This window comes from Mus caroli, chromosome 6 (genome assembly GCF_900094665.2).
Source record: "Mus caroli chromosome 6, CAROLI_EIJ_v1.1, whole genome shotgun sequence".
NCBI lineage: Eukaryota > Metazoa > Chordata > Mammalia > Rodentia > Muridae > Mus > Mus caroli.
The window spans coordinates 60,205,474-60,217,604 of record NC_034575.1 but is presented as its reverse complement, the minus strand read 5'-3'; the positions used below and the strand labels follow the sequence as shown (position 1 = coordinate 60,217,604).

Below are 12,131 nucleotides of genomic sequence, written 5' to 3'. Positions count from 1 at the left end.
TAAAATCGAAGCTAGTTTTAAGTTGTAGACACAAGTGACTAGGATAAGGTAATGGGTAAATTCATGTAATTCTCCTCACTGCCACACACTGACCCATTCATCTTCAAACTATTCTTCCAACTCACTGTGAAATAGATGCTGCTTCCCAGCCTTCCACTATCAATACACTGAATTCTTCATCAGTTAAACAGTTTTAAACAAATTAGAGGGCAAATAAGTGAAACTTGGTGAATAACCTCAAGCACTGGCTAAATTATGCATACATAAACCATTATTAAACCATTAAGCATGATATTTAATGGCAAGTATGAAATGCACCTAGAAGGGCTTAGCAGGAATGATGGTGACCCGTAAATCTCATGCTCAGAGCATTCGAAACTCAGCAAGGTCCACTCAGAAAAGATGAGCTCATAGCAAAGTAGGCTACCTGCCACTTTCCCACATATGTTTGGTGCATGCTCACAGACACAGATATACATAGCAAGCCCAGTAAATAATCTGACTGTTCGAACACAAGCTGAACCACAGCGAGCATACGCACTGTCTCTGCAAGGCCTGCCTCACAGGGAATTTCTTCCCGCAGTTCTCGCATTTGAACTCTTTCTCCCCTGTGGGCTTCTGGTGCAAGCTCTGAAGGTGCTCAGTAAGGACTTCCTCACTGGGAAAGCTCGATTCACACTGTGGACAGGCAAAGTCCTCTTCACAGCCAAGGTGACCTGTGCAATGTATAACACAGGAGTTCACAAGCAAGGAACTAGCTTTGGCCCCCACTTCAAAATAAACTAGTTGTGTCTAATACAGCCCATTTTTTATCTTCTCTAACAAACATTAGCATTGTCCATATTAAACAGAAACCAAAATTGTTATCAGAAAAACTATTTTTAAAATCATTTTATTATGCTTCACAGAAGTTACAAAATCAAATTCAATCTGCAGTTTTCCTTTTAATGGTAATGCTTCAGATCCGAAGTAACAATAAATTCTGAATTGCAAAGCAAGTCTTTTCCTGGAAAATGGATCATCGTCAGTTCACTCTGAGCTTTACAAGAAGAATCCAACAGACATAAACTACTGTGAATTGCCAAAGGGGGATCTCACACTCATTTGAAAAAAGGCACAACATGAAAACACTGCTGTCTATGCAGATGCGGTAGGTGAGGCACCCCTATTCCACACCACTGACAGAGCTCCACCCACGTTCTTCCGGGTACCATTAAAGTTACATATCTTTAGAGTTAAAATATATTAAATATGAAAAAGTTAAAATAACTAATAATGCCACCCTGAAGATGCAGCTGGTGCATACCAAAACCATATGTGTTCCATCTGTGAAGTGCAATGTCTACAGTAAATCTCAGGTGCACTCTCCCATACTGCTCTTTTCCCCATTTCTAACTCAGTCATTTACATATTTAAGGTGTTACATTCATGTAATCAAACACTACACTGGTAAACATGTGACTGATGTCTTCATTTCTCTTGCTGGGGTCACGTTTGTGTCTTGTATGTTTAACTTCTGTAAATAAGGAAAGAAGTCCCTCAGTTCAATGTGAACTGCAGACATAACTATGAACAAGAAATTTCTGACTGTTTAAAAGCATTCCTTTTGGCCAAGTGGACAGAGATACAGGGTGCTACAACACAGCACTTTCCCTCAAGTTTTCTGCAGGAATAAAACACAGGACCAAAAATAAATGATTATTTCACACCAGTTGACAACCAACTGGCATCCCTCTCCTAGACTGCAGGTATCACCTATGATCACCTGAAGTTTTTGATCCCCAGACAAGGACAAATTAGCAATCCTACCAGCTCCTGTGATCAGACTAGAAATAGATTTCCTGAATGTCCAGCTTCTCAGAAGATCTCAGAAGACAGATCTCTAGGACACAGCAGGACCACCCTACAGATCTGGCCTCCTTACATGTACATGGGATGAAATCCTCAGAGCCTGAGTGACCTTCTTACTGGCCACTGTAAGAAGAACCAGTGCAGGAGGGGACAGACCTTCAGTGTATCTTACCACAGTGACAACAAGAACCAGAGTCGCCCTTACCCCTTACCCTGGCCACCCTACAGGACTTACCCCAGACAATCTTTTCCTGGTATTCAGAGGAAAAGAATAGTTTTGACAAACACTCTTTTAACAATACCACATCATAACACACAAGTATAATTCAAATAATTCAAGCTACCTTCCTCTCCAATGTCTCTTCCTTCAGATCACCAAACGAAGATGCAGTACCTTTACTTCCAGCTGCCAACTGTCCCTTAGAGTGGTCAACTTTGCCTTCTTTGGTCATGGTCAGAGCTTGTTGCTCCTCCTCCTCTGCCTCCACATCACTGTCCAGGTAGCCAATCAAAAGCTCTGTATCTGTTTCTATATCATCAACTGCCAAGTAGAAAATATTTTCTCCTTCCTGGAATAAAGTTAAAAAAAAAATGCTAAGGCATGATTAGCTTCTGATATCACTTTAAGATATATTAATTTAGTATGTGATATTGACAATATAGCTGTTAGCACTTGAGAATGGAAACAAATGATCGGGGATTCGAGGTTATGCTCAGATACAATGTAAATTCAAGGCCAGCCTAGGCTATAAGAGACCTTGTCTCAAATACAAACAAGCAAATAAACAAATTAATATTATAATGAAATAACTGAAGCTCATGTGCCTATGAAGTTACTATTAATTTTTCTTTATTTCTAATTGATCTGGATGTTGAAAGGTATTCAGACTACCTCTCATATAAAATTAAACTATTTTCTATAAATTTATACAAATTATGAAGATGAATCATACCTTATGAATTGTATTTATAAATATGTAAGTATGTCTTAAGGATTTTGTTCTGATTGCTATTACATATAAAATTAAAGGAGAAAAGTTTCAAATTCTGACACAAACTAAATATAAACAAATGTGTTTCAGAAGTAATTTTCAAAGAGTTGAATCAGAAATACCAAAGACACTAGACACAGGAAATGTAAGGGCTGACTGAGTGATCCAGTGCACCTCATCTCTCAGGCCTGGCTTAGCCTACGGAGATTACTGAAGGCAAAGGAGAAGAATAAAGGCAACCAGTGCAGACTTATTAAAGGAAATTCTGGCAGGCAGGAGTCAGTAAGAGCTGAAATGATAATTACTCTGGAGGCCCTTCTGCCAGTAGCAGACACATAGGAGGTACATCAAAAAACCTAAGAAATTCACGGAGAATGTTCACTCTTGGAATAAAATTGGACAAAAATGCCTCCCTGAACCTTGGTTAAATCTTTAAGCAAGCCAGTCCTGGGGCTGCAAGGCTGGCTGTAGCAGGAGAATTGTCCGGGGTGGGTTTCCTCCCATAGCTGTGGAGCTTCCCTGAGATAGCGCCGACTTTGGTTGCAGAAGATAAACAGAATACACAAAATAAATTTACTGAAACTTCCTTCTGAACTAAATGAACAAAAAGAGCAAGGAAATTAAGTTCTACTGAAGAGTAGAATTCAATGAAGTACAAAGCACAGAGAGAAACCCTCATTAGTTTGACAATGCGTTCTACACTGATGTTGAAATGCACAGCAAGAAAGAGGCAAAGGGGGAGGGAAGGAGCAGAGAGGGCCGACAACAGCTGTTTAGATAAATGTGTGCAGTCTACACAAGCAGAAACCCCAGGAACTATTGAAACATTCCCACACAAAGCATTGTCAGGAATAGAAGAGAGCTACTCTCTATCGCTTCACTTGAGCTCCCCAACTACATCTGCAATTCCGCTGCTGTGACAAAATACGTAGCAGAGCAACTTAAAGAGGGAAGGTTTATTGTGGCAGTTTGAGTCTGATCCATTAGGATCTGGGAAGTCTCTGGGAAAGACAGAGACAGACAGAGAGAGAGAGAGACAGAGAGAGACAGAGACAGAGACAGAGACAGACAGACAGACAGACAGACAGAGACAGAGAGATACTGTGCTCAGCTCCGTGTCTTGTTTTCATTAAGTCTGGGGACCCAGACTGTGAGATGGTGCCTGCCCACATTCAGAGTGGGTTTTCCCATGGGAGTCAGTTAAAGCTCTCTGGAGTACTCACACAGACGTGTGCAAAGGTGCCTTTCTATGCGATTGAGTATCCTGTCATGTTGACAACAATGATGATAAGCACAACACTTGAGAAAGGTCTCACTGTATAGTCCTAGCTCACCTAATGTTACATAGACAAGCTATACATTCAAGGAAAGGCTGGAACTTGTGACAACTCTCCTGTCCATGCTTTCCAAGTGCAGAGAGGAGTACACCACCAAGTCCAATTGTCTTTGTTTTTAAGTGTATTTTGTAATTAAAAAAAAATCCAAATATTTATTTCACAGCTCCCTGGAGAAAAACAGAAATGATGATCATTATTCAGCAACAATGAGAGAGAGAAAACTCAAAGGTTCGATCTGTGTTTAGACACATCTAATGAGACCGTGTTTCAGAGCATCCACACCTCCAGAAACAGAGTTGTTTATAATTAGGAAAAATGAAGCAATCTATAGAAACTACTACCCGTGATGTAACAAGAATAAAGAAACAAAAGGACACGGTCAGTAGAAGAGACTAAATCAGAACCGGCCCTCTCATGGTTAGTTTCTCTAAACACTTGAGGACTCCCCTGATGGAAATCTCAAACACAACCATAAATCTTAGTGCTTATCTGATCAACATCCATGAAAACTAATTGAAACTGCTTTCTGGCACATCAGTCATTTTGTGATGGTTTGCATAGCAGTAGATAATCTTTAATTTTAAAACATGATAACATTATATTAAACTATAACTTTGAAGGATGCATGTTTATTGAGAGGCTCTGTAATAAAGGCAGGGTTTAATATTTTCTAGACTTTTAATAAAAGCAATGGCAGTATTTCACAATCCGAAGTTCTTGGCCATATTATAATACAAAGAGAAATGAAGCTACGGGGATAGCATACATCTGTTGAAGAAGTGGGGAAAATCCCTCTGTGTATAACTCAGCCCATTTTTAAGACCTATAGTCTCATCCTCTGCATTTGTGACCATGGTTTGAAAATCACACTCTTACCTCTCTTTTTTGCCAATTGATACAATGAGGACATTGAATATCTCCCCAAGGCCCACGTGTTGAAGGCTTAGTCTCCAGCATGTTATGCTACTGAGAGAGGGTGGATCCTTTAGGAGATAAAAGCTAGCTAGTCATATAAAGTTGATTATGAGTATGTCCTCAAAGGGATCACCTGGACTCTAGACCCTTCCAGTCCCTTCTTTTGCTTCTACAAGTTCCTTACCACATTTTGCCTGATCACAGGTCACAGAAAAAGTCAACCAATCAGAAACTGAACTTGTAAACCAAACAAACCAAATAGCTACACTGCACTAATTTTTTATCTCATCATGATTCCTATAACTTTCCCCATGGGATTTTCCTTTTTCCAAAACTCTGTCAGAACCTGCCATGTTACTAATGTCTAGAGCCCCGTGAATCTGTTTTCCTGATGTGTAGAATCACTAACTGCCTTATCACCTCTTTCACTGTAGTAGGAAGGCTATAAAGAGCACAGATCAAGGAGCTAGAGAGATTATTCAACAGTTAAGGTCACATACTGCCCTTCCAGAAGACCTGAATTGAGTTGCTCATACACATGGTGGCATACACCTACCTGTATCTCCAGATCTAGAGGATCTAATTAATACCTTTGGCCACCACAGGCAATTGCACACACATTAACACAGGCTTACACTCAGATAAATGTACCTACACATAATGAAAAATAATAAAAACTTATTTTACAAAGTGAGTATGGTTCTAATGCATAGGGACTCAACATCACCTCCCTCTTATCGGTAGGCCCATTTTGACATTCTGATTCTCATATTTGTTTCTCTTTATTACGCTCATTATTTATCTGGTGACTTAGTTACATGTGCACAGTCCCTCCTTGCAGGAATCCTTCCAGCTATTTATATCTTAGGAATTCACTTCCCTGGACCTCAGACTTAGTGCTATGATACTGTTTATGGTTGACCTAAGGTTTTGGGTGATTATCTGGAGATATATAAAGTTCTACAAGACCATATTCTTCTCAAAGGTAAGTACTCCCAAACCATTAGCTTTCATGAGCCTATAGATATGTCATGGAGCCTTAACTGTTACTCATTGTGCCTGTGTCTACTCTCATTTTTGTTGATTATAGTCCCATTTGATGTTTGGCAAATGGCGTCTGCATTTGGCTATTTAGAATATCAAAATGTTGAAACATCCTAAATACCCAACCTGTATAAAGAGTTAAGTGTCTAACAACTAGTTTTTAAAGATTTATCAACCCTGAGAAATCTCTCTGAGCAGGAAGTTTCCAGTCTGGGGGAGTTTTAGGTCTACCTAACTACACACTCAAGATGTTCTCTAAGGTCACATACTCAACCTAGTTGTATCTATCAAGGTTACTGGTTGGCTCTATGTTTCACATGGTGATTAATTTCCTGGATCAAATAAGAATTAACTAGGCTAGTTTGCATCTCCCTTATGATGACAAACACTGAATATTTATAAGAGAACCAGATTTGTTTTACCTATGGGTTATATCATGGAACTCAAGGCTGAACCTGAAGGGAGGAACCGAGGCAGACACTATGGAGAAATGCTGCTTATTGCCTTGCTTCCCGTAGTTTGTTCAGTGTTCTTTATTATACAACCTGGAACAATTTGACCAGGGATGGGACTGTGGCCTGGGCCATTCCACATCAATAATTAATGAAGAAACACACCCTATAGCCAGGCCTACAGGGCAATATGATGGAAATAATTTTTCAATAGAAGTTTCCTCTTCCCAAATGAATCTAGTTTCTGTCATTTTGACAAAAACTAGAAGTACAAGAACACTCAACATTCAGAAATAATTTTTATCCTCAAATGTCTTAGGGTTTAGCAAATGGACTCTCATAACCTGAGCCTTATTTTCCTGGTCCCTAGAAGCTCTTACAAATGAAGGACCCTTCTTTTCTCCAGTCCCCGAGTATACTTCTGGAAAAAAAATAAGAACTAAATCCTGCTATCAAGAGACAGAGAATACAGGAAGTAGAGATAGGATAAGGTACCCCAAGGAAGGCCCCCAGTGGTCCACTACCTCCTCCTATGCCCAGGTTGGACCTGATTCTCACTGGGATCAAAGGTTGAAAGATTGGAACTGGAGGATATATTTCACATACCACACAGTTGTTCAGGGAGTCTACCATCTACATCTTTGTTTTGAACTAATAAGATAACAAAAGCGATAATGCCATTCGGGGAAATAGAAGGAGCTACAAAAATGAGTTGTGGCTCACTTTTCTGTCTTAACAAGTTTTTTGTTTTGTTTTTTGTTTTGGGAATTTTTTTGGGGGGTGGGGGGGGTGGCTTTTTGAACCAGGGTTTCTCTGTATAGCCTTGGCTGTCCTGGAACTCACTTTGTAGACCAGGCTGACCTCGAACTCAGAAATCCGCCTGCCTCTGCCTCCCAAGTGCTGGGATTGAAGGTGTTTGCCACCACCACCCAGCTGTTCTTAACAAGTTTACAAACAAAAAGCAACTGTAGATTTTTTTCCTTTTGAATCATCACAGAGTCCCATTTTTAAAAGCTATACATAGTAATTTAAGCCATCATTTGATAAGAGTCTTTTTAACAGTGACTACTATACTATGACAGTGGTTAGGACCAAATCAACTCAAGATGCCTGCCGTCCTGTTGCATTGTTTCCTACTCTATCACTTACTGCATGAACTCTTTCCTGGGATTCAGGCAGGTAAATCTGACTTACAAGGCTTAGGCATATGGTTCAGTGGATAGGCAGCTGCTGCTCTTTCAAACGCCGAAATTCTGTTTCCGGTGCCCATTATCAGGCAGTTCATAACTTTATGTAACTCTGCCTGCACAGAATCCAGCCCTCTCTCCTGGCCACCTCAGGTTTCCATATAGAAACAAGGTGCATGCACATGCACAAATACAGGCACACATCAAAACAGATGGATAGAGAGAGAGATAGAGAGATAAACAATAGTTTCAAAAAGAATCATCCTTTCAAATTCCCTACCTCCTCTCAATACCAACATGACTTACAAAGCTCAACTTTCCCAGACAATTTGTCTATCATCCCTGTTAAAGTACCAGGCCTTGTGGGCATAGATTTCATGAACTCATGCATGGGACATTCGCTTCTGCTATTTGAAAACAGCAAAAGTAACTCTATCTTCTTTCACACACACAAAAAATATTAAGCCCCACTGTGCACAAATAAACATAACTCGAGAGGAGGGCACGGTACTTTGGTATTTGAGCAGCATCTGTTTGTGACGTAACCTGGTTCTTGTTTATGTGTTGGCAGGCTGCTGTCCACATGTGGATGATATAAGGGAAAACACATGATTATACACTTGGCAGAGGCACAATTATTCTATTGAAAAGGCAATAGGCTGTGAAAATCCACATCATCCAGCTGAAAGGACCAGCAGTTAATCCAAACGCAAGGAAACTCAGCTCCAAAGTAAACCTTGGGGTGACAAATTAGTAATTTATATAAGAGTTGGGAAATTTTTTGAACCGTTTTTCTACTGAATAGTTATTTAGATAAAAAGATGAAAGTTTAAAAGAAAGCAAATAAGATAATTAATAGGTGCTATCATCTCACTTGAATCTTCTTTACTAAACCCTTGAACAAGTCTCAAGCAGCACACAAACATAATTTCTGCAGGATGAGAGACACCAGGGAACATTTCAGCAGTAAAACCAATGACATCTATAATATTAATCAAATAAACAAAATATGTTTACAGTGAGACATAACGTTTCTGGCTGAAGCATTTCACCCTGCTCACTTCTGTCATGTACTCTAGCACAGACACATGGCTCCAAACTCCTGGGTGTCCCTGCTCTCTAAGCATGTCTGAGCAGATGGCATGCACCGACCATGGGATGCATGCATTCCAATGGTAACACCAGGAGTCCCATCCAAGCAAAAGCTTTGAAAGTCCTCAGTACTGCTCTTCCTGCCAATAAAACACACAGCTGCAAACCTTTCCATGGGATACCATGTGGGTGAAGCATCCAACCTGGCAGCCATACATATTAAACAAGAATAAGACTTCATAGAGCTTTTGCCAGACATGATGGTGATACTGTAATCCCAGCCCCCATGGGGCAGTAGGAAAAAGTCAGAAATTCAAATCCAGTGTCAGCTACAATGCAACACCTTATGTGGAAATATACAGACAAAGCACATAGAGCTGGTGATTCACCTCAAGTCACTGAACTCAGGGGATGGGGGACTGAAGCACTGAAAGGGAAGAAGCACCTCCTGTCAGAGGCCAGCCTGGGCTATACCTGAGACACTGAAGGGGAGGGAACAATGTCTGTTAGAGGCCAGCCTGGGCTATACCTGAGACACTGAAGGGGAGGGAACAATGTCTGTTAGAGGCCAGCCTGGGCTATACCTGAGACACTGAAGGGGAGAGAACAATGTCTGATAGAGGCCAGCCTGGGCTATACCTGAGACACTGAAGGGGAAGGAACAATATCTGTTAGAGGCCAGCATGGGCTACTTATGGGACTTTGTTGCAAAAACAAACAAGCAAAGTTTGAGCTGTCTGTTGCAGTGGTCTTCATGGTGAAAATTACTGACACAATAACAGATTGATTAATAGTTGTCAACAGATAGTTGTCAAAACTTTCAGATCAAAAAGAAAGCCTCTGAAAATACCAAACTGATATAAGGTAAGAAAAGGACAAGTTGAATTTAAAATAATGAAAAAGGCAGAGCGGCCCAGCTTTGTGTTGTTAAAGTGCAAAGAAATCCACCTCCTTTAGAATCATGGTCTGTGATCAAGCACACAGCAGGGAACAGTTCACCCTATCCCAGAGAATAGATGCAATCTTAAAAATTAAGCCTGTGATACTGGCTGTTAGTTTACAGTAATTGCCTCTTTTATGTTTAGGTATAGGCCTTCAATTCCTGATCTCTCCAGTACTTTTAACATGAGGTGTGTTGTATTTTGTCAAATGCTTTCTCTGCATCTAGGGAGATGGTTATGTGATATTTTTGAGTCTGTTTATATAGTGGATTACATTAATGGATCTTCATATATTAAACCAACCTTGCATCCCTGGGATGAAGCCTACTTGATCGTGGTGAATGATGGTTTTGATGTGTTCTTGGATTCGGTTTGCAAGAATTTTATTGAGTATTTTGCATCGATTTTCATAAGCAAGCTTGATCTAATGTTCTCTTTTTGGTTGAGTCCTTGTGTAGTTTAGATATCAGAGTAATTGTGGCTTCATAGAATGAATTAAGTAGTGTTCTTTTTGCTTCTATTTTGTGGAATAATTTGAGGAATATTGATATCAAGTCTTGTTTGAAGGTTTGGTAGAATTCTGCATTAAATCCACGTGGCCCTGGGCTTTTTTAGTTGGAAGGTTCTTAATGAGTTCTTCTATTTCCTTACAGGATATGGGCCTGTTTAGATCAACCTGCTCTTACATTTGGCATGTGGTTAATGGCGAGATACTTGAAGCATTCCTACTAAAGTCAGGGATAAGACAAGACTCCCACTAACCCTATCTCTATTCAATAGAGTACTCAAAGTACTAGCTAGACAATAAGACAACAAAAAGAGGTCAAGAAGATACAAAGTGGCAAAGAAGAAATAAAGGTATCATTATTTATAGATGACATGATAGTATACATAAGCCACCCCCAAAACTCTACCAGAGAAGTTCTTCAGAAGATAAACAACTTCAGCAAAGGGGCCAGATTTAAAATTAACTCTAATAAATTAGGAGCCTTCCTTTATAAAAAGAATAAACAAGCTGAAAGAGAAATTAGGAAAACAACACCCTTCACAATAGCCACAAAAAATATAAAATATCTTGGGGTAGCTATAACCAAACAAGGAAAAGGACCTGTATGACAATAACTTCAAGTCTCTCAAGAAAGAAATCGAAGAAGAGCTCAGAAAATGGGAGAGCTCTCCTATTCTAATGGACTGGCATAATTAACACATTAAAAATGCCCATCCTACCAAAGGCAAACTATAGATTCAAGGCAATTCCCATCAAAATCCCAGAACAATTCTTCAAAGACACGGAAAGAGCAACTGTCAAATTCATCTGGAACGGCAAGAAAAACCCAGAAGAGCGAAAACAATTCTTAACCATAAAAGAACATCTGGAGGAATCACCATCCCTGACCTCAAGGTTTACTACAGAACAATAGTGATAAAAACTGAACGGTATTGGTACAGAGACAGACACGTTGATCAATGGGATAGAATTGAAGACCCAGAAATAATACCACACACTTACGGTCACTTGATCTTTGACAAAGATGTCAAAAATATACAATGGAAAAAAGAAAGCATCTTCAATAAATGGTGCTGATCTAACTGGCTGTTTGTNTGTAGAAGAATGAAAATAGACCCATATTTGTCACCTTGTACAAAGCTCAAGTCCAAATGGATCAAGGACCTCAACAGAAAATCAGACACACTGAATCTAATAGAAGAGAAAGTGGGAAAGTGCTTTGAACTCATTGGCACAAGGGGAAATTTCCTAAACAGAACTCCAATGGCTCATGCTCTAGGATCAACAATTGATAAATGGGACCCCATGAAACTGGAAAGCAAAGGACATAGTCAATAAAACAAATCAGCAACCTACACATAGGGAAAAATATCTTCACTAACTCCACATCTGATAGAGGGCTAATATCCAAAATACATAAAGAACTAAAGAAGCTAGCCACCAAAAAACCAAACATCCCAATCAAAAAATGGGATACAGAACTAAATCGAAAATTCACAAGAGAGGAATCTCGACTGGCCGAGAAGCATCTAAAGAAATGTTCAAAGTCCTTAATGATCAGAGGAATGCAAATCAAAATGACCCTGAAATTCTACCTTACACAAATCAGAATGGCTAAGATCAAAACCTCAGGTGACAACACATGTTGAAGAGGATGTGGAGAAAGAGGAATATTCCTCCATTGCAGGTGGGATTGCAAACTTGTATAACCACTCTGGAAATCAATCTGGAGGTTCCTCAGAAAATTGGAAATAGATCTACCTGAAGACCCAGTTATACCACTCTTGAAAATATACCCAAAAGATGCCCCAT

At 39.7% G+C, this 12,131-nt stretch overlaps 1 protein-coding gene across 3 annotated transcripts in view; it reads right to left on the bottom strand.

The window, feature by feature from the left end:
* Positions 1-12,131, bottom strand: part of Prdm5 (PR/SET domain 5) — a 159,520-nt gene that overhangs the window by 74,733 nt on the left and 72,656 nt on the right. For 2 of the 3 annotated variants that reach the window (XM_021164998.1, XM_021164996.2), the window contains exons 4-5: positions 2,246-2,420; positions 542-716 (exon numbers count right to left, since the gene is read on the bottom strand). The exons of the other annotated variant lie outside the window; for it this stretch is intronic. In XM_021164998.1, the coding sequence (XP_021020657.1) occupies positions 542-716; positions 2,246-2,420 (350 nt within the window). The remainder of the gene's footprint in view (positions 1-541; positions 717-2,245; positions 2,421-12,131) is intronic. 3 annotated transcript variants of the gene reach the window in all.